This window comes from Anomaloglossus baeobatrachus, chromosome 8 (genome assembly GCF_048569485.1).
Source record: "Anomaloglossus baeobatrachus isolate aAnoBae1 chromosome 8, aAnoBae1.hap1, whole genome shotgun sequence".
Taxonomy (NCBI): domain Eukaryota; kingdom Metazoa; phylum Chordata; class Amphibia; order Anura; family Aromobatidae; genus Anomaloglossus; species Anomaloglossus baeobatrachus.
Genome location: NC_134360.1, coordinates 161239258 through 161262968, shown reverse-complemented (window position 1 = coordinate 161262968; position 23711 = coordinate 161239258). Strand labels below are relative to the sequence as shown.

At 47.5% G+C, this 23711-nt stretch overlaps 1 protein-coding gene across 8 annotated transcripts in view; it reads right to left on the bottom strand.

Annotated features, from left to right (window-relative positions):
- DENND1B (DENN domain containing 1B) overlaps positions 1-23711 on the bottom strand; it is a 278308-nt gene that overhangs the window by 151383 nt on the left and 103214 nt on the right. For all 8 annotated transcript variants that reach the window (XM_075322179.1, XM_075322180.1, XM_075322183.1 and 5 more), the window contains exons 4-6: positions 12908-12957; positions 11474-11593; positions 719-788 (exon numbers count right to left, since the gene is read on the bottom strand). In XM_075322179.1, the coding sequence (XP_075178294.1) occupies positions 719-788; positions 11474-11593; positions 12908-12957 (240 nt within the window). The remainder of the gene's footprint in view (positions 1-718; positions 789-11473; positions 11594-12907; positions 12958-23711) is intronic.

The following is a 23711-nucleotide window of genomic DNA, read 5'->3' as shown; positions in this document are numbered from 1 at the left end:
GAAACAACTATTTCCTGGTTCTTCACTCAGGTGGATGTTGTGAAGGGGATTTTTTTCCCCCACTATAGAAAGGATTCTGCGATCATCCACCACTGTTGTCTTCCATGTACTTCCAGTCCTATTTGAGTTGCCAATCTCACAAGTGTGCTTTATTTTTGCAGAATATACAACAGTGTTGATTTAACCATTCCTAACATTTCTACTATCTAGCTGATGAATTTATTATTTTTTATCAGCCTAATGAAGGTCTGTCTCACTTTCAGTGAGAGAGTTTCTTTGACCGCATGTTGTGGGTTCACAGCAACAGCTTAAGAATGCAAATGCTGCACCTGGAATCAGCTACAGACCTTTTACCTGCTTAATTGATGATGGATTACTGAGGGAATAGCCCATGTAGCCAAATAAAGAACTTTTGAGATAAATGTCCAATTACTATTGGTCTTTTGAAAAAGAGGCAGCTACATATTAAAGAGCTGTAATTCCTAAACCCTTATTCCAATAAAGGTGTGAATACCATCAAATTAAAAGTCAAGTACACATTAATTATACATCTTGAACATGTTTTCGTAAATAGCTAAAATGCCAAAACTTGTGTCACTGTCCAAATATTTCTGGACCTAACTGTATAAACAAAACTTACAGACTATATTAATCCCTTCTAGATATTAACTAGAACAGTAGATGACAAGTTACAGTGATGGCAGCAACATTCTGTTACCTGTTCCTTAACCAAGTAGTCGGCCAATGTGTTTAACAGCTTGTAGTAGACTTCAAACCAGGGAAGATAACTGTGGAAGAAAAGATGATCAAAACTACATAAGGGGAAGATCATATATCCACATATTTACATACATAGACACAAGTCCAATCAGTCCAAGTAGTAAGACAGTTGTTGATTTATTTGCTGGAGAAGGAATTGTGCTGCTCACAGCAGAGCGCGCTCATTTATCATATTACTGCATGAATATTGTTCTCTACTGTCTAATGAAAAATAGCATGTCCCCTCTGTGGGCAGCTCCCTCCTTGGGGCGGCAGATTTATGTCCCTGCTGCAGAGGGATACCAGTGCCGGAGAGGTCATACATTTCAATGTCGGTGCGAGGCTGACCACACTCCACAGAGGTGCAGTCATCGGGGTCAGCACAATGTGGAGACTCATACATAACGCACAAGCTAAAGCCGGCATTCATGGTGAACCAGAGCTCGCTAATGTGGAGTAAGATGTCACGGTGATGACCATAAAAGCACCACAGAAGCATCTGCCTGTCGTAGTTAATATTTATAAGGTGTACAGTTATATAAATATGTATGAGGTGAACAATGTAGACCTACACTAGCACTATATGTGCTCCATACGAAAACAGCATGGCAAAGATTCACAATTATCTGTCTTCACCATCAGTAAATGAGGAAAAATGTTATACTCTACACTCTAATAAATACAGTGAAACGAAAAAGCAGAAAAAGTGACAGAATTAGTAAATAGTAGAAATTATGGGTTGTATAGAGAAAAAAAAAGAAAAAAAAGAATACAGAACTTCAAATATGTATTGGTTAGGCTAGGTTCACATTTCCGTTGTTTTTCATCAGTCACATGCGTTGCTTGACGCTTGTGACTGATGCGTTGTACAACGGATGACAAGAATTAGAATTCATTGTCGGACTCCATTGTAAAAGAGAGAACGATCAGCTGATCGTTCACAATAGCCAGCCGGCTTTTGAGAGCGAACAGATGATCTCCCGGCGGCCAGCTAATGAGAGCGATCAGCTGATCGCTCACAGTAGCCAGCCGCCGGGTGATCAGCTGATCGCTCACAGGATCCATCCGCCGGGTGATCAGCTGATCGCTCACAGGATCCATCCGCCGAGTGATCAGCTGATCGTTCGGCCGCCAAGAATGTGTGCGGGGGGCGGAGTGCGGGGTGGGTGGAGCTAAGTGGGGCCAAGGCGCTGAGGACGTCAGTGCCGGTGACTGCATGGCTGGGGACTGGTGAGTGTGTGTGTATATATCTATATATAGAACAGATGATCTCCCGGCGGCCGGCTAATGAGAGTGATCAGCTGATCGCTCACAGGAGCCGGCCGCTAGGTGATCAGCTGATCGCTCAGCCGCCGAGAATGTGTGCGGGGGGCGGAGTGTGGGGTGGGTGGAGCAGAGTGGGGCCATGGCGCTGAGGACGTCAGTGCCGGTGACTTCATGGCTGGGGACAGGTGAGTGTATATATATACACATATACATACATACATATTTATATACACACACACACACATATACATACATACATACATACATACATATTTATATACACACACACATATACATACATACATACATACATACATACATTATATATATATATATATATATATATATATATATATATATATATATATATATATATATATATATATATATATATATATATATATTGTGAGACTGTGACCGGGGTTATCTATGACGGCCGGTACGTCTCGCCCCGGTTGTGCTCACTCCATGTATAGAAAGCAACTCCACTCCAGGGTTTATGATGTTTCCCTGCAGGCTGAAAGGAGGGTTAAAAGGAAACAGGAACATGGGCGTGGGGCCTTAGTGTGAGGGAGTGAACACAACTCCCTGAGTTTCTGCCAGGGGAACACATGTATATTGTTGTTGGACTTTTGGTTTGTGTAATAAACCGTGTGCTGTGAACATTGGTGCCTGGATCCCGTGTCTTCTGCCGTGCAGCCGACCACGTTACCTCACAGATGGTGGAGAACGCGGGCATGCCAGCCTGGTGAGGTGTAGCTTCCATCCTTGGTGACCCGGTAGCACATGTCCTGGATTCGAGCGGCTATACTACAGCCCAAACCCGGTGACGCCATGGAGGACATAATAAAGCAGCTGGCTCAGGCTAATGCACAGCAACAACAGGCTAATGCACAGCAGCAACAGACCAATGCACACCTGCTCCGGTCGTTGGATCGTCAGCAGCAATCCTTGAAATTGCAGGAACAAAGGCACCAAGAACAGATGGTTCTCCTGGCCAAGTCAATCCGTGCCGGACCGGCAGCAACAACCCCGGGACCGGGTGACGACGGCAGCGTCCGGAAAGTGGTGAGACAAGCGTTGCAAAAGATGACCCCGGGGGATGATGTGGAAGCGTTCCTGGCGGTGTTTGAGCGGGTGGCCGAGCGGGAAAAGCTGCCGACCCCCCAGTGGGCTGAGGTATTGTCGCCCTATCTGACGGGGGAGCCCCAAAAAGCGTACCTGGACCTCTGTACCGAGGACGCCATAGAATATGCGACCCTGAAAGCCGAAATACTTGCTCGGTTGGGGGTGAATACCTATGTACGGGCTCAGCGGGTAAATCAGTGGTTCTATGGGGAAGCCAAACCCGTACGCTCCCAGGCCTATGACTTGTTGCATCTGGTAAAGAAGTGGTTGCAGCCTGACACTCTGAGCCGTGCGCAAATGGTGGAAAGGGTAGTAGTTGATCGCTTTGTGCGCACTTTACCCGTCACCATTCAACGGTGGGTAGGACAGGGCGACCCAAGTACCCTGGACCAATTAGTGTGCCTGGTGGAGCGGCATGTGGCTATGCAGGACTTGATACGGGACACTAAGACTTTGCGTACCGCCCGTCGGTCCGGCCCCTCCAAGCCTAGAGTCAAGGATCCACCGCTGACACCGGTGCGGGAGTCCGCTACCGTCCCGTCTGAGGCCGCGCCCGCCGTCCCTGAGGTCCGGAAGGCTATGTACCCTAAACGACAACTCGTCAAGGGGGTTTCCTTCCCTATTAGATGTTGGCGGTGCCAGCGGGTGGGACATATGGAAGCCCAGTGTCCACTCACCACGGAGCCCATGGATTGTGGGGTTACCCGGCGGGGTTCAATGTATGCTCAGGTGGTGTGTACCGCTGACCTTGTCTCCCCGGAGACTGAGCCCCACTTGTGCCAAATACAGGTGAATGGATGTCCGGTTACAGGCTTGTTGGATTCCGGAAGCTTAGTGACCCTTGTGCGATCAACCCTAAGGGCTGAAGTAAAGGCCACAGGACGTACCGTGGGTGTGGTTTGCATACATGGGGACTGCCGAGACTATCCCACGGGGATTGTCACCATCACAGCACCCTGCGGTCAGGTGCAACATGAGGTAGGACTTATTAACACTCTTCCCTATGACGTGATCCTAGGAAGGGATCTGCCCTATTTTTGGACTTTATGGAAGGGGCCTCCTAAGTCCCCTCAGATATTGGACAGTCCGGGACCTGAGCCCGACAATCCCGAATCCGGGACGCCTGCCGTAGGGGTCCCCATGATAGGGACAGAATGTGAACCCGATAGGTCGCCCCTAGAGGTATTGGCAGGAGAGCCTGAGATGGTCGAGCCCATCCCGGAGTTGGAGGCGTCCCCGGATACGTTTGGGACAGCCCAACTCCAGGACCCTACATTAATACATGCCCGGAGTCGGGTGACAGTGGTTGACGGGGTGGCACAGCTGCCCGGTGCCCAGGTAAGGTACCCCCATTTCGCTCTTAAACAGGATTTACTCTACCGGGTAGATGAAATACGGGGCGTGGGGGTAGAGCAGTTGGTGGTGCCCCAGCCATATCGCCGGCGGGTCCTCGACTTGGCTCATAAACACCTGATGAGTGGACACCTAGGGGTCAAGAAAACGCAGGAGCGAATATTGCAAAGGTTCTATTGGCCCGGGGTCTTTGGGGAGGTAAAACGGTTCTGCGAAACCTGCCCGGAGTGTTAGCTTACCACACCCCTGGCCCACTTTCGCAGTCCGTTGGTACCATTACCCATTATAGAAGTCCCTTTTGAATGGATAGGGATGGATCTGGTGGGGCCCCTCGTAAAGTCCGCTCGAGGGCACCAACACATCCTAGTGATTGTTGACTATGCCACCCGGTATCCAGAGGCGATACCTCTCAGACATACTGCGGCGAAGCTTATAGCTCGGGAGTTGTTTGCTGTGTTCTGCCGGGTGGGGTTGCCCAAGGAGATCCTTACGGATCAGGGGACCCCATTCATGTCTAAAGTGACCAAAGAGCTATGCCGGCTACTCCAGATCAAGCAGTTGTGTACGTCTGTGTATCATCCTCAGACGGACGGTTTAGTGGAACGATTCAATAAAACCCTGAAAACCATGCTCAAAAGGGTGATTTCCAAAGACGGGAAAGACTGGGATATGATGCTTCCCTATTTGATGTTTGCCATCCGAGAGGTGCCATAGGCATCCACGGGGTTTTCGCCTTTTGAGTTGTTATACGGGCGACATCCCCGGGGATTGTTGGACCTGGCAAAGGAAACATGGGAGCAAGAGCCCACCCCCCATAAAAGTGTGATTGAACACATTTTAGGAATGCAGAACCGCATAAGCGCGGTCATGCCCATTGTAAAGGAGCATTTACAGGAGGCTCAGGCCGCGCAAAGCGGCCGCTACAATAGACAAGCCACCGTGCGGACCTTTAAACCCGGGGATCGGGTGTTGGTATTGATCCCCACGGCGAAGAGTAAATTCCTGGCTCAGTGGCAAGGCCCCTACGAGATAAAGGAAAGAGTCGGGTGGTCAACTATAAGGTATTGCAGCCCGGTAGGCGGAAACCTGAACAAATATACCATGTCAACCTGTTAAAACCTTGGCAGGAACGGGAAAGCCTGATGGTTGATTTTCCCCCATCTCTCTCTTCGGGTCGTTCAAACCCGGCTCCAGCGACTTCCGGAGAGGACGAACCAGAAGTAAGGATTGGAGAAGCCCTCACCAAGCAACAGAGGCGAGAGGCCAGACGGCTGGTTCAACAGAATCCCGATGTCTTCTCCGAGCTGCCTGGTAGGACCAGTTTGATACGACATGACATTGTCACCGAGCCTCACCTGAAGGTACGCCTGAAGTCATACCGGGTGCCGGAGGCTCGAAGACAAGCCATATCAGAGGAAGTGAAGACAATGCTACGCCTGGGGGTCATCGAAAAATCCCGGAGTGAATGGGCTAGTCCCATTGTCCTAATACCAAAACCCGATGGCTACTTAAGGTTCTGCAATGACTTTAGGAGATTGAACGAAGTATCCAAGTTTGATCTCTACCCCATGCCCCGGGTGGATGAGCTGATTGATAGGCTGGGACAGGCGCGATATTTCACCACGCTCGACCTGACCAAGGGCTACTAGCAGGTGCCACTGACGGAGTCCGCCAAGGAGAAAACCGCTTTTGTTATGCCGGAGGGTCTCTTCCACTATGTTGTCTTGCCTTTTGGGTTACATGGCGCTCCGGCCACGTTCCAGAGGTTGATGGACCTGGTGCTGGAACCCCACCAGGCGTATGCATCAGCGTACCTTGATGACATCATTATTTACAGCTCTGAGTGGCAGACCCACTTGGAACAGGTACAAGCGGTGGTGAACGCGCTCCGAACAGCCGGATTAACAGCCAATCCCAAGAAATGTGCGTTGGGGCTCACGGAAGCCCGCTACTTGGGCTACGTAATAGGCCAAGGAGTGATTAAGACCCAAATTAACAAAGTTGAGGCGATCCAGAAGTGGCCTAGACCCCTGACCACGAAGCAGGTTAGGGCCTTCCTGGGCATCGTGGGGTACTACAGGATGTTTGTAAAAAATTTTGCGGGACTATCAGCCCCCTTGACGGACCTTGTCAAAGGCAAGAAGTCCGTCATGGTGCACTGGACTCAGCAGGCCGAGGACTCCTTCCGGGCCCTGAAGGGGGTTCTGTGCGGACAGCCCGTTCTTGTCAACCCTGATTTCCGGAAGGAGTTCATAGTACAGACGGACGCCTCGGAGGTCGGCCTGGGGGCAGTGCTGTCTCAGGTGGTTCAGGGGGAGGAACACCCCGTCACCTTCTTAAGTAGGAAGCTCACCCCTCCCGAGCGGAATTATAGCGTAGTGGAGAAGGAGTGCCTGGCGATCAAGTGGGCCTTGGAGTCCCTACGCTATTACCTGCTGGGACGACAGTTTCGCTTGGTGACGGATCACTCTCCACTGGTCTGGATGAGGTCCGCCAAGGAACGGAATGCCCGGGTTACCCGGTGGTTCCTTTCTCTGCAGAACTTCTGGTTTACGGTTGAACACCGGGCCGGTAGGTTGCAGGGCAACGCCGATGCCTTGTCCCGCGGCCCGTGTTTGATGGCGGGAGTTCAACCCCGCTCACTTGAACTGAGGGGGGGGGTATGTGAGACTGTGACCGAGGTTATCTATGACGGCCGGTATGTCTCGCCCCGGTTGTGCTCACTCCATGTATAGAAAGCAACTCCACTCCAGGGTTTATGTTGTTTCCCTGCAGGCTGAAAGGAGGGTTAAAAGGAAACAGGAACATGGGCGTGGGGCCTTAGTGTGAGGGAGTGAACAGAACTATATATATATATATATATATATATATATATACACATACATATACACACACACATACATACATATACACACACATTATATATATGTGCGTGCGTGTGCGTGTGTGTGTGTGTGTGTGTGTACATGTGGAGTGTGGGAGGGGGAGAGGCCCAGCGGGGAAGTGTCAGGCTCCCTGCACACGTAGCCAGGGTAAATATCGGGTAACTAAGCAAAGCACTCTTCTTGGTTACCCGATATATACCTTGGTTACGTGTGCAGGAAGCCAGAGAGAGCATGCGCAGCGAAATACTACTGATTGCGCTACTCAAAAACGTTACATGCTGCGTTCCTCCCGCCCGGCGGTCAGTCGTTCCATGACTGATCAGTCGGGCGGAGGATGCAACGCAGCATCATTAGTCACAATCCGCCACTCATACAAGTCTATGGTAACAACGGAATTCGCCAAACGGATTCCGTTGTTAACCAGAGCCGCGGATTGTGACTGATAGAAATTGACGGAAATGTGAACTTAGCCTAAGTGATAAGCGAGCACTACCATGCTTGGGTGCTCAGTACTCGTGATGAGCAGTCGGACGGGCTAAACTTGTGTACAGAGTATAATGGAAGTCAATAAGAAAATGAATCATTTTTCTGAAAGATCTGAAAAAATGCTTGAGTTTCCCATTGACTTTGATTATACTCGGTACATGAGTTGAGGCCATCCAAGTGTTCGACTGGTCATTTTGAGTACAGAGCACCCGAGCATAGTAGTGCTCGCTCATTACTAACGAATACCGGCTCATCAGGCACTTGCTAAATCTGTACAAGGACTTCCAACTGAGCTAGAACACAGTATAAGGTGTGAAAGAGCAGTCCCCTAAGCCAATGACCAAGGATGAGACAGGAGGGAAGTTTCAGACCACCTCAGACATCCCTAACCCCCCCCCCCTGTCTCTGTAGCCAATTTTTGTATTTACTCATGCATTTTTCCCTTCCCTTCTTCCAAGAGCCATAACATTTTTATTGATCTGTTATCACGGCTTGTTGTTTTGGGGGAATGTGTTGTAGTTTTGAATTATATCAATGAAACTTGAGCTTCCAAGACAATAGGATTACGGTGATATCAAACTTAGGCTGGTTTCACACTACGTCTTTTTAACATCCGTTGAAAACGTTATTTTAGCGGAAGTACGGATCCTGCTTTTACAGCAAATAACGTATGCAAACGCATCTGTTATTTTGCAGGATCCTGCACTGGATGTTTAGGGGCGGGCATTGGAGTCATGTGATCGGGAGTGAGGGGAACTAGACTGGGAGCCGGCTTCTGACAGCTGCAGACGCTGGTAACCAAGGTAAACATCGGCCTTGGATACCCGATATTTATCTTGGTTACGAGTGTCTGCAGCTGCTAGGAGCAGGGCTGCCTGCACGCGTAACCAACGTAAACATCGGGTAACTAAGAGAAGTGGTTACCCGATATTTACCTTGGTTACGAGTGTCCGCAGCTCTCAGGTGGGGGAGAGAGGGAGGGGAGGAAGGGGGAAAGACAGAGATAGAGAGAGAGAGGGTGAGGGAGGAGGTAGAGAGATAGACAGATCACGCGAGACTGGTTCTGGGCATGCTCAGTACTTTCTGGGCATGCTCAGTACAAAAGCAGGATCCTGTCTATCAGCACGCCAGCGTTCACCTGCGTTCGCGTGCTGTTTAGTCAGGATCCGGTGACTTGCAGTATTTTGACGCAGCGCAAAAACGCTACAAGTAGCGTTTTTGAAACATGTTAAAAAACTGCAAGTCACCGGATCCGCACTATAACGCACGCAAACGCAGGTGAACGCATGTTAACGCGAGTCCATTGCAAATGCATTGAAATGAAAACGCATTTGCACTGGATCCGTACTTCCGCTAAAATAACGTTTTCAACGGATGTTAAAAAGACGTAGTGTGAAACCAGCCTTACATTGATTATTTTTTAAATAATTAAATAATTATTTGAAAATAATTTTGACGTTTGTAAATAGAAATTTTCTATTTCGGGAAATTTTTTATTTATGTTGGGATGCGTACACCGGGCTTCAGATAGGTCTAGTGCGCATGACCGGAAGTGCCCGGCATTCAGAAGCGCAGTCACAGAGAACACAGGTACACGCAGCACCACTGGTGACGCTGCATTGAATAGCATGTTAGTATGCCCCTGTGGGTGTACTAAGATGCTATGAGGGAAGACTAGTCGGGGAATATAATGCCCTTGGGACTAATCCCCGCTCTTATTAGCATAAGATAAAAGATCTTTAGAAATACTTTTTCTAAAGATCTTTTTATCTATGCTAGTGTATACAGGGAAAGTTAAGGTACCGCCACACTAAGCAACATCGCTAGCAACATCGCTGCTGAGGCACAACTTGCTAGCGATGTCGCTGTGTGTGACAACCAGCAACAACCTGGCCCCTGCTGTGAGGTCGCTGGTTGTTGCTGAATGTCCTGGACCATTTTTCAGTTGTTGCTCTCCCGCTGTGAAGCACACATCGCTGTGTGTGACAACGACAGAGCAACAACTGAATGTGCAGGCAGCAGGAGCTGACTTCTGCGGACACTGGTAACCACAGTAAACATCGGGTAACCAAGAAGCCCTTCCCTTGGTTACCCGATATTTACCTTCGTTACCAGCGTCCGCCGCTCTCAGCTGTCAGTGCCGGCTCCCTGCTCTCTGCACACGTATCACACATCGGGTAATTACCCGATGTGTACTGTGGCTAGGAGTGCAGGGAACAGGGAGCCGGCACTGGCAGTGTGAGAGCAGCGGACGCTGGTAACGAAGGTAAATATCGGGTAACCAAGGGAAGGGCTTCTTGGTTACCCGATGTTTACCGTGGTTACGAGCTTCCGCAGAAGCTGGCTCCCTGCTGCCTGCACACGTAGCAGAGTACACATCGGGTAATAAACCCGATGTGTACTGTGGCTAGGTGTGCAGGGAGCCAGCGCTAAGCGGTGTGCACTGGTAACCAAGGTAAATATCGGGTTGGTTACCCGATATTTACCTTAGTTACCAAGCGCAGCATGCTTCCACGTGTAGCGACGCTCCAGCGATCCCTGCCAGGTCAGGTTGCTGGTGGGATCGCTGGAGCGTCGCTTAGTGTGACATCTCACCAGCGACCTCCTAGCAACTTACCAGCGATCCCTATCAGGTTGTATCGTTGTTGGGATTGCTGGTAAGTTGTTTAGTGTGACTGGGCCTTTAGGCAGGGATTAACAATATACACCCAGAACTGCTCATGGTTCAGGGTGCATATTGCACCTGACAGGTTCCCTTTAATGCAATCATAATAATCACCCATTACGGGCAGCACATTTCTACATGTAACGAGGGATGTACAGCGGACAATAAAACAATATATATTGTTTGCACACCAGATATAGTGACTTTTCTTTGTGAACCAAATGTGCAGAAAAACTGGGACACCTGATGAGTTGACGGGAGCATTTCCATCTGCATATAATGTAGAGAGTGAGGGGCTTACTGAATTTTGAGCGCTGTAAGAAATACATGGTCCCATAAGGCGCTGTCCCACTCTACAATCCTTCCCATATTTCATAGCTCATTAGAAGGCGTTTCAAACAGTTTCCCCTGGAAAGGCTTCCCAAGGCTGCTAGCTATTAGCAGCCCAGCCTTGCTCCAGGCTCTTGTGCCACTTGGGTGCCACTGCAGGGGACATGTCTAAATTGAAGGAGTCAGAGGTTAAGTGGCGGAGAGGAAATGGTTTGTGTAAGAAGGGGCAGGTGAGCAGTTACTGCTAGGACTTTGTAAGGAGACCCCCTTTTTGCTGGTTCACATCTAAAAGAAAAGGAAACTGCCTTTCCTCTTCTCCAGACAGTAGAAAGTGTTGGGGGAAGGGACCCTCCCATCTAAGGATAGGGAAGTCTAGGAAAATTTGAAACACGTGATGTCTGACCGAGAAAGAAAACTGGAAAAAAATGGTAAATCCAGAGGAGGCTGGGTTAGGTAACAGAACATTACATGTTGAGTAACACCTATTAGAGTTATTGAGGGAGGACGTAAAGGTGGAGGAAAGAATTAGAAAGGTGGGTTACCAAAGAACATAACTTGTACGTAGGCTAATCAGAAACATCAAAGTGTGCATAGAACCCACCTTAAAATACACAGGCAGATTTTACCCCCTGATGTCAAGCGGCAAAATCCAAACCTCTGTTTGCTCTCTATATCCGTCAAGACGAAAGTAAAGTGCTGCCCCATCTGAGACAGTGTACCCCTGCAAGAAACAATGGACACAAACATTAGAATGTAGGTGTTATCTGAAAAAGGGGTGGTCCACTACTCAGCATTACTGGCCACATCAATGTAAAGCTCATAGAAAAGGCTTTTCTTAAATACCTTGTTTAGTCAATTGTGCCTGTGAACAGCGCTATTGCGCTCCACTCATCCCCTGTCACGCAACCCCTGGGCCCCGTGACCTCTGAGATCCGGTGATGTCAAGTCAACTTCTAGTTTCTTTCCCTGATGAAGCCGCCGCAGCGGTGATACGCGTGGGGTTCAGCTGCATACCCACTCATCCACGCTGGTCTCCGGTCACAGGAATAGACCGCCCCCCCCCTGGCCGCACTGTTCATTCACTGGTGCTTTACCAGGGTTATTTTCTCCTTGCCTGCATCGTCACAGGCGTCCCTGCCACTTTACTCTATTTTTGCAGGGTTCCTGGTTGGCTTTTTTCCTTTCCAGGTCTGTTAGTTTTACTCTTGAACCACTTTACTGTTATTTGATCCCATCTTTTGACTGCATTACCAGTTATATAGGTAGCTGTATTTTGCGCAGTCATTTGTCCTGCGATTATACTGACTCTTGACCACAGGGTTGCACTATATTACTGCCTGTTTTTGAACTGTTTATTGGGGGGCTCTATACTCCTTTGTGCTATAAATTGATTGTTTTTGCATTGTGAGGACATCACTATAGGTGATTATTTGAGACTAGTGGGCACAGGGTATGCAGTTTGTTGTATTTTAATTGATTTTATTGCTGTTCAATAAAGGTTTTGTATTTTTTACATCATATTGGGCTGTGCTTGTGTTGTGTGCAGCATCTTTTTTTCTCCCTTTCCATGTTTCATGGTTGCACTTTTAGCACCCCTCTGTTTCTAATTATATTATATGTCTGGTGTGCTCCTCCTCCTTCCTAGAACTTCTAGTTGACCCGACATAACCGCTCGTCATAGCCCAGCATCTCCCGCGCTCTCTCCTTCGCTGCAGAGCACCGGAAGCAGGAGAGATGCTGGGCTGTGAGGAGCGGTGAAACTCCGCCCACAGCCCAGTCACTCCGGAAGATTGGGGGGCGCCTCGGTTATGTCGGGTCAACTGGAAGTTGGCTTGACATCACCGGATCACGTGATGGGGATGAGCGGAGCGCAATAGCGCCGCTCAGAGGCACAATTGACTACTCAAGGTATTTGACAAAAACCTTCTTTATGAGCTTTACATCAAGGTGGCCACTATGCTGTGTAGTGGACCACCCCTTTAAGACATGTCATTGGTAAAGATGCACAAATGTGAAAAAGAGATCATCATATCACCTTTCAATTGCAAAGGGAAAGCAGAACTTTGGCACCATGCATAGCAGGTCCTGCAAAAGAAAATGAGGAAAGAGTTGTTTTTAAATAGAACACAATGAAAGAGGATGTTACATGAAAACTCAAGAAATGAGGAACTATTAACAAGACAGAACTGCTTCAATATGATCAGCAGAAAAGCATTGCACGGCCTGTGGATATTCTCTCCTGGAAATGTCCAATAACCTTTATTTTCTACATTCCAAACATAAAGCTGGCCAAACACCGATGAAAGTGGCCACACTGGATGATTTCACACAATTACCTTCAAACATTTCCTGCAAAGAAATATCTGCCTGGAGCTCAGTGATATTACATGTCCTCAATTACCAACAGTATAACTACAGTACTATGGGCCCCAGGGCAACGTATGACCCTCTCCACCAGCTCATTGCTCACATGCCACAGCAAAGCCGCCTCCTTTTTGCCTCCATATAATAATGCCCTCTTCTGTGCCTCCATATATCCATAAAGCATTTTGGGTCTCCAAACGAAACCAAAAATTCCTTCTGTACCGCCACATATTAATAATTCCATTTGTGCCTCCATATATTACCGTAATAATAACACATTTTATACATCCATATAATATAAATGACTTCTTGTGTGCCTGAATATACTACAAATAATGCCTTATGTCTTCCATATATTAAGAACAATGCCTTCTGGGCATCCATACATTAATAATGCCCACTTCTTGCCATCAATACATTAATAGTGCACCCTTCTGGGCATTCATACATTAATAATGCTGTCTTATTGGTATCCATATATTAATAATGCTCTCTTATGGGTATCCATACATTATTAATGCATTATTCTGGGCATCCATACATTACTAATGCCCCCTTCTGGTCATCCATACATTACTAATGCCCCCTTCTGGTCATCCATACATTACTAATGCCCCCTTCTGGTCATCCATACATTACTAATGCCACCTTTTGGGCATCCATACATTACTAATGCCGCCTTTTGGGCATCCATACATTACTAATGCCCCCTTTTGGGCATCCATGCATTATTAATGCCCCCTACTGGGCAACCATGCATTGAGGATGGCCCATTCAGGGCATCAATGCATTAAGGATGCCCCATTCTGGGAATCCATACTTTAATAATGCTCTATTCTGGGCATCCATACATTAATAATGGCTCATTCTGGGTATCCATACATTAATAATGCCCCATTCTGGTCACCCATATTTTATAAATGCTCCCTTAGTGACTGCCTTTATGCGAAATTAATACTCTCATTGTATATCTATAATTTAAAGGAAATTTGTCACTACGTTTTTGCTACCACATCTGAGAGCAGCATAATGTAGAGACAGAGACCCTGATTCCAGCGATGTGTCACTTACTGAGCTGTTTGCTATCATTTTGATAAAATCAATGTTTTCTCTGCTGCAGATCTAGCAGTTATAGAGTTCCTGAATATGATGGACTACCTGCAGTCCGCCAAGTAGTCCTGTAATGATAATCTACTGCTGATTAAAGGGAATCTGTCACCAGGTTTTTGCTACCACATCTGAGAGCAGCATAATGTAGGGACAGAGACCCTGATTCCAGCGATGTGTCACTTACTGAGATGTTTGATGTCATTTTGATAAAATCAATGTTTTCTCTGCTGCAGATCTAGCTGTTATACACAGCTCATGAATATACTGGGCTACCTGGCAGCCCGCCAAGTAGTCCTCTAATGATAATTTACTGCTGATTATGAAGTGATTTTATCAAAACTACACCAAGCAGCCCAATAAGTGACACATCGCTGGAATCAGGATCTCTGCCCCTACATTAAGCAACTCTCAGATTAGGTGGTTAAAACCTGGTGACAGATTCCCTTTAAAGCCCGGCCAGTATAATTTATTAAAAATTTTTATATATATATATATATATATATATATATATATATATATACACATATATATATATATATATATATATATATATATATATATATATATATACACATATATATATATATATATATACACATATATATATATATACACATATATATATATATATACACACATACATATATATATATATATATATATATATATATATATATATATATATATATATATATATATATATATATATATATATATATATATATATATATATTAGAAAAAAAACAGAATGAATGAAACAGGGGTTCCCTTGCTGGTTTCCCACGCTGGTACTAACCTGAATTCAAACCGTACTGGCAGCACCTTTACAATGTGGACAGGTGCGTATCTGGATGGTGTATAAATATGAGAAAAAATTCCAGCCGCACACTGTGAAAAACCAAAATAAATTCTACCTTATATCATAAATGGAGGTATTTAGAATACGGCCAGGAGCTGGGGTGCAAATCCAGCAAACAGAGCACCACTCCCATATGCATTGTACAATAGAAAAAAACAGAATGAAACAGGGGTTCCCTTGCTGGTTTCCCACACTCCTGGCTGCTTCATTAGCCTCCTTTTTGTTAACCAGCTGATCTTGTAGGTTTTTAAAACCCAGAGAAGATGCAGTGTAGAGTAGGACCCAGCAAAGGAGGTTGCCGTGAAGGGGCGCTGGGCTGGTATTACAATGGCCATTATAATATTCTAAATACCTCCATTTATGTTATAAGGTAGAATTTATTTAGGTTTTTCACAGTGTGCGGCTGGTATACAGTTAGGTCCAGAAATATTTGGACAGTGACACAAGTTTTGTTATTTTAGCTGTTTACAAGAACATGTTCAGAAATACAATTATATATATAATATGGGCTGAAAGTGCACACTCCCAGCTGCAATATGAGAGTTTTCACATCCAAATCGGAGAAAGGGTTTAGGAATCATAGCTCTGTAATGCATAGCCACCTCTTTTTCAAGGGACCAAAAGTAATTGGACAAGGGACTATAAGGGCTGCAATTAACTCTGAAGGCGTCTCCCTCGTTAACCTGTAATCAATGAAGTAGTTAAAAGGTCTGGGGTTGATTACAGGTGTGTGGTTTTGCATTTGGAAGCTGTTGCTGTGACCAGACAACATGCGGTCTAAGGAACTCTCAATTGAGGTGAAGCAGAACATCCTGAGGCTGGAAAAAAAGAAAAAATCCATCAGAGAGATAGCAGACATGCTTGGAGTAGCAAAATCAACAGTCGGGTACATTCTGAGAAAAAAGGAATTGACTGGTGAGCTTGGGAACTCAAAAAGGCCTGGGTGTCCACGGATGACAACAGTGGTGGATGATCGCCGCATACTTTCTTTGGTGAAGAAGAACCTGTTCACAACATCAACTGAAGTCCAGAACACTCTCAGTGAAGTAGGTGTATCTGTCTCTAAGTCAACAGTAAAGAGAAGACTCCATGAAAGTAAATACAAAGGGTTCACATCTAGATGCAAACCATTCATCAATTCCAAAAATAGACAGGCCAGAGTTAAATTTGCTGAAAAACACCTCATGAAGCCAGCTCAGTTCTGGAAAAGTATTCTATGGACAGAGGAGACAAAGATCAACCTGTACCAGAATGATGGGAAGAAAAAAAAGTTTGGAGAAGAAAGGGAACGGCACATGATCCAAGGCACACCACATACTCTGTAAAACATGGTGGAGGCAACGTGGTGGCATGGGCATGCATGGCTTTCAATGGCACTGGGTCACTTGTGTTTATTGATGACATAACAGCAGACAAGAGTAGCCGGATGAATTCTGAAGTGTACCGGGATATACTTTCAGCCCAGATTCAGCCAAATGCCGCAAAGTTGATTGGACGGCGCTTCATAGTACAGATGGACAATGACCCCAAGCATACAGCCAAAGCTACCCAGGAGTTCATGAGTGCAAAAAAGTGGAACATTCTGCAATGGCCAAGTCAATCACCAGATCTTAACCCAATTGAGCATGCATTTCACTTGCTCAAATCCAGACTTAAGACGGAAAGACCCACAAACAAGCAAGACCTGAAGGCTGCGGCTGTAAAGGCCTGGCAAAGCATTAAGAAGGAGGAAACCCAGCGTTTGGTGATGTCCATGGGTTCCAGACTTAAGGCAGTGATTGCCTCCAAAGGATTCGCAACAAAATATTGAAAATAAAATTTTTTTTTTTGGGTTTGGTTTATTTGTCCAATTACTTTTGACCTCCTAAAATGTGGAGTGTTTGTAAAGAAATGTGTACAATTCCTACAATTTCTATCAGATATTTTTGTTCAAACCTTCAAATTAAACGTTACAATCTGCACTTGAATTCTGTTGTAGAGGTTTCATTTCAAATCCAATGTGGTGGCATGCAGAGCCCAACTCGCGAAAATTGTGTCACTGTCCAAATATTTCTGGACCTAACTGTATATTGTATGTATATGTATATATATATATATATATATATATATATATATATATATATATATAAAATTTACCTAACCCCACTCCCACATCGGACAACTGGCCTTTGCTTCTTTCCGCAGTTGTCGGCCCGGCGCAGGTAGTAAGATGTCATTTTTCCATGTACATCTGACTTCTGCTAAGCTGCAGTCCTGAAGCAGCTTAGAAAGCTTACCTAAGTTAGGCTGCTTCCACACCTGTACCTGTTTTTTCCTGTGCAGCACAATCCGGCACTTTGCAGAAAAAACGCAACAGGTTTTTTTTTGCTGCCGTTTGCGTTTTTTTTTGCATATACTAACATTAGTGCCGCATTGTGCCGCATGGCCTTGCGTTCCGTCCGGTTTTTGCCGCATGCGGCAGATTTAGCCGATGCGGCAACCGGATGGAACGTTGCCTGGCACGGGTTTTTGTGCAGCAAAAAAAACAAAAAAAAAAACGCATCGCGCCGTATCCTGCCGATGCGGCGCATTTTCCTATGCATGCCTATGGACACCTGATGCAGCAAAAACCCGCATCCGGCCGCCGCATGCGGTTTTTGCCACTGCACATGCTCAGTAGCCTGCCGCAAGCTGCAAAAACCGGACGGGCCGCATGTAAAAAACGTATGCAAAGGATGCGGTGTTTTCGCCGCATCCGTTGCATAGGTTTCACAGCCGGATTGAGCCGCACTACTCAAACCGGATGTGTGAAAGCAGCCTTAGTGAAAGACTAGAAAGACTATGGAGTTAATGGCTCCCTGCTTTGCAACAGGTTTCAACCATATATGCATTCTGAAGACACATGTACAGTAGAAAGCAGTGCCTTCCTGCGGAGTCCAGGCGGCCCACCTTCTTCACACCAGGTTGTGTCACATTCTCTATGACTTTCATTGTTACACCACTCACATCTGATCGTTTTCCACAGATATGACTTTCTTAATTTTGTACTATACTTTGTTTTGTATTTTGTTTTTGATGCTTGGATCTGTAATACGAACTATGCACTTTATCATCTGCTTGGCAGTCAATCTTAAAGGGCTTTTCATGGAAATCTCATTACTCCCCACTCCCTGAAACCACACAGGTTAGGCTGCTTTCACACTACGTTTTTTTAACATGCGTCATGAACGTTTTTTTGCTGTAAAAGCGGATCCTGTTTTTACAAAGAAAAACGCATGTAAACGCATGTGTTATTTTGCAGGATCCGGTCACTTGAAGTTTATGGGCGGGCATTGGAGTCATGTGATCGGGAGTGAGGGGAACTGAAATGTGACAGACTGGGAGCCGGCATCTGACAGCTGCGGAGGCTCGTAACCAAGGTAAACATCGGGTAACTTGCTTGGATACCCGATATTTACCTTGGTTACGAGTGTCTGCAGCTGCTAGGAGCCGGGCTCCCTGCACACGTAACCAAGGTAAACATCGGGCATCCAAGCAAGTTACCCGATATTTACCTTGCTTACGAGCCTCCACAACTCTCAGGCGGGGGAGAGAGAGGGAGGGGGAGAGAGAGAGGGAGGGGGGAGAGAGAGAGGGAGAGAGGGAGGGGGAGAGAGGGAGGGAGGGGGAGAGAGAGAGGGAGGGGGAGAGAGGGAGGGGGAGAGAGGGGGAGAGAGAGAGGGAGGGGGAGAGAGGGAGGGGGAGAGAGGGGGAGAGAGAGGGAGGGGGAGAGAGAGAGGGAGGGGGAGAGAGGGAGGGAGGGGGAGAGAGAGAGGGAGGGGGAGAGAGGGAGGGAGGGGGAGAGAGAGAGGGAGGGGGAGAGAGAGAGGGAGGGGGAGAGAGGGAGGGGGAGAGAGGGAGGGAGGGGGAGAGAGAGGGAGGGGGAGAGAGAGAGGGAGGGGGAGAGAGAGAGGGAGGGGGAGAGAGAGAGGGAGGGGGAGAGAGGGAAGGAGGGGGAGAGAGGGAGGGAGGGGGAGAGAGGGAGGGAGGGGGGAGAGGGAGGGAGGGGGAGAGCTGTGAAAGCAGCCTTAGAAGAACAAAGATCACATTCTTCACTGCAGCACCCATCACAGTGATATCCATACCCTGTGACTGTACCTGGTACTGCAGCTCATCAATACCCAACCAGGTTTACCTAAATTGGTGTAGTATGCCTTAGACAATATTCTGTTAAAAGAAATCTGTCAGTAATATCAATCCTCATCCATATGGGCACGCTAGTCTTTGACATCTAAATCCATTGACATCTTTGCATCTTCTCTGATGCTGTTTTGCCAAGTAATTAGCATTTAAATTCAAATGCAAGCATACCTGAGCACAGTGTTGTTCCATCAAGTGATCAGCATACGTAAAGCACCTGAGCTCTGAACACAGTTATTTTTTTTATTTTTTTTTTACTTAGTACAAACTCCGAGCTGTACTGTTCGGGTCCGCTCATCTCTATTCCTGACATCACACAGATTATGGAGATACATTTTATAAGCCAGTGTGCAATGTGCGGCTCAGTCAGACTTTTGCAGAATTGGAGAATAAAACATCCTAAGGTCTGGACCTAATAACTAGTACATGTAGCCAGGCTGCTTTCACACTAAGTTTTTTTAACATGCGTCCTGAACGTTTTATTAATGCAAAAACGGATCCAGTGCAAATGCGTTTTCATTTCAATGCATTTTCAATGGACTTGCATCAACATGCGGTTTAGTCAGGATCCAGCGACTTGCAGTTTAACTTTTTTCAAAAACGCTACTTGTAGCATTTTTGAGCTGCGTCCAAATACTGCAAGTCGCTGGATCCTGACTATACTGCATGCAAATGCATGTGAACGGTGGCATGCTGATACACAGGATCCTGCTTGGCCAGAAACCAGCCTGGCATGATCACAGTCTCTCTCTCTCTCCTCACGCTCTCCCTTCTCTCTTCTCTCTCCCCTCTTCTCTCTCCTCACCTCCCTGTCCCCTCTTCTCTCCCCTCTTCTCTCTCTCTCTCCTCTCTGCTATCAAATCAAATCAAATCAAATTGGCTTTATTGGCAGGACCAAAATACAATCAGTATTGCCAAAGCAAGAAAATAAATGTGACAGGGGAGTGGGTTAGGGTTGTGGAGATGGGGTGTTGGGGCCACAATTTGGGGAATGATGGTTCATTTGGAGGTCTTTAGTACCCCTCATCTTATGACATGTGGTGACATATTGGGCAGCAATCTCCACCATTGATTCTTCTTCCCCTAGTAGGATGCAGAGTTTCCTCTCCTCGTCCATGGATGGAAAGTCCAGGGTATGAGTGGTAAATTTCTGGAAGTGGGAGGCCCTCACTGCTGAGTATTTCTTACAGTGCAACAGGAAATGCGCCTCGTCCTCCAGGCGCGGGTGCAACGTTACGGTGTAGCGCGGTGCCGGATGGCACTGTTGTACTCACTCAGACACAGAAGGACAGAGTCTCTGGTAAAGGATGGACGGGGCCCACAGCCGGCTGCGGTGCTCTCACTCTCCCCGGACGGGTTGATGGTGGCTGTCATTTTCCTGCATCTGTGTAAGTGTGTTTGACTCCTATGGCTTCCCACGAGTAGTCCGCTCCCCGGCGTCTACGTGTCGGGAGAGCCCGTTTTTCCTGCAGGCGCTGGCCCTTGGATCTCTGGCCCTTGGCGGTGGCGCTTATCCGGACGGGTTGGGCTGTTGCCTTCTGACAGGACTTAGGTGGGAATGAACCCCTGAGGTCCAGACCACAATCAGAGAATTTGACCTTTTCGGCGGCTCCTAGCCTAGTCGGAGTCTGAGTACCCTGCCTTGGTGCTTGGCTTCAATCTACACCCTGGTTTGGTACCGGCGGGCCACCGCCGACCCCGGTCCTACGGTTCCGCTGACCTACACCACCTCCGCAGATGGCCACCACCGTCTGCCGACCTTGCGGATCGTGCCTGGGCTCCAACCCAGACACAGACAGTCTTCACTCCTCTCCCTTTCACTGCCTAACACAACCCTCTACTACTCACTGACTTTTCCCGCCTCCAGGCCTGTGAACTCCTCGGTGGGTGGGGTCAACCGGCTGGCTCCGCACCACCTGGTGTGGACATCAAGCCTGGAGAGTGGCAACAAGGATTTGGGTTGACTGGTGTTACCTACCCAGGGGAGGGTGTGTGTGTGTGTTGTTAGCGTACTGTGACCCCTGGGGGTCCATGGCGTCACAATAGCGCCCTCTTGTGTATACTGAGCCATAAGGGGAATCGGCCCAGCTCTGCCCGACGGGCTATGTTTGAGGTGCTGCGATGGACTTGGAGGAGATATTTGCAGAACTCTCTCCCTCCTCTGCTCTGTTCTCTCCTCTCTTCTCCGCTCTTTGCTTTCTCCTCTCGTCTCTCTGCTCTCTCCTCTTTCTTCTCTCTTCTCTCTCTTCCTCTCCCTCCTCCCTCTCTCCTCTTTTACTCTCTGCTCTTTTCTCTCTGCTATCCTCTCTTTTCCGCTCTCATCTCTTCTCTCCCTCCTCTCTTCTCCGCTCTTTGCTCTCTCCTCTCGTCTCTCTGCTCTCTCCTCCTCTCTCTCTCCTCTTTTCCTCTCTGCTCTCTCCTCTCTTCTCTTCTCCTCTCTGCTCTCCTCTTTTCCTCTCTCATCTCTTCTCTCTCTCATCTCTCTCTCCCCTCTCTTTTGCCCCCAGCTGCGTCTGAATTTCCAGTCTGTTACGTTCGGTTCCCCTCACTCCTGATCACATGACTCCATTGCCCGCCCATAAACTTCAAGTGACAGGATCCTGTAAAACAACACATGCGTTTCTCTTTGCAAAAACAGGATCCACTTTTACAGCGAAAAAACGTTTATGAGGCATGTTAAAAAAAAACGCAGTGTGAAAGCAGCTTAAGTTGCAGTACCAGACACGGTTCTGCTGATTGATGAGGGTGTGCCATCATTGACCGCACATTGATATCCAAAGGTCGACTTGACTCTATCCAGCTTTGCAGAGAAGCAATAGCTGAGGACCACCACCTCTGTGACATGCAATTACCAGGGTTGCGCCTGTGTGAACTCAGCTCAACCAAGCAAGAATAACACCTCTTGACTAGAGATGAGCGAACCGGTCGCGGTTCGGCTCGAGGTTGGTTCGCCGAACGGACCTCCCGTTCGAGTTCGGTTCGTCGAACGTTCGACGAACCGAACTCGAACTGCATAGGAAACAATGGCAGGCAATCACAAACACAGAAAAACACCTAGAAAACACCCTCAAAGGTGTCCAAAAGGTCACAAACAACTCACAACACATGGGAAAGTGACAAGGACATATACTCATGCGAAAACAAAAGAGCTGGACAAGGAAAAAGAGGAGGACACACAGATATATGAGTATATGCAAGGAAACATCGATTCCATTAATGTGCAACTTGAGCCCTGCTCATTCTTGGCTTCCAATCTTGATAAATTGCCTGAGCTCGCCACGTACGTCTTGGGGATCTTGTCGTGTCCTGCAGCCAGCGTTCTCTCGGAACCTGTCTTCAGTGCTGCTGTGGGTCTGCTGGCAGATAAGCACACGTGTCTGTCCACTGACAATGTGGACATGGCTCTCAGAGGACTTTTCTTCCCCTGGGTCAGCCAGGGGACGGGAAAGGCACGCGTATTTTTGAGAGTGCTTCATGCAAAGCATCTTTTTCTTTTTCAAAAGGGAGCTCAACCGATGCCAGTCAAGTGGGGTGTGTGTGGCCCAGTGAGTGGCAACCAGGGAGACTGTGGTTGGAGTCCCCTCGCTGTGTCTCTAAAAGAACCAAGATGAACAAGTCATGGCTCTCAGAGGACTTTTCTTCCCCTGGGTCAGCCAGGGGACGGGAAAGGCACGCGTATTTTTGAGAGTGCTTCATGCAAAGCATCTTTTTCTTTTTCAAAAGGGAGCTCAACCGATGCCAGTCAAGTGGGGTGTGTGTGGCCCAGTGAGTGGAAACGAGGGAGACTGTGGTTGGAGTCCCCTCGCTGTGTCTCTAAAAGAACCAAGATGAACAAGTCATGGCTCTCAGAGGACTTTTCTTCCCCTGGGTCAGCCAGGGGACGGGAAAGGCACGCGTATTTTTGAGAGTGCTTCATGCAAAGCATCTTTTTCTTTTTCAAAAGGGAGCTCAACCGATGCCAGTCAAGTGGGGTGTGTGTGGCCCAGTGAGTGGCAACCAGGGAGACTGTGGTTGGAGTCCCCTCGCTGTGTCTCTAAAAGAACCAAGATGAACAAGTCATGGCTCTCAGAGGACTTTTCTTCCCCTGGGTCAGCCAGGGGACGGGAAAGGCACGCGTATTTTTGAGAGTGCTTCATGCAAAGCATCTTTTTCTTTTTCAAAAGGGAGCTCAACCGATGCCAGTCAAGTGGGGTGTGTGTGGCCCAGTGAGTGGCAACCAGGGAGACTGTGGTTGGAGTCCCCTCGCTGTGTCTCTAAAAGAACCAAGATGAACAAGTCATGGCTCTCAGAGGACTTTTCTTCCCCTGGGTCAGCCAGGGGACGGGAAAGGCACGCGTATTTTTGAGAG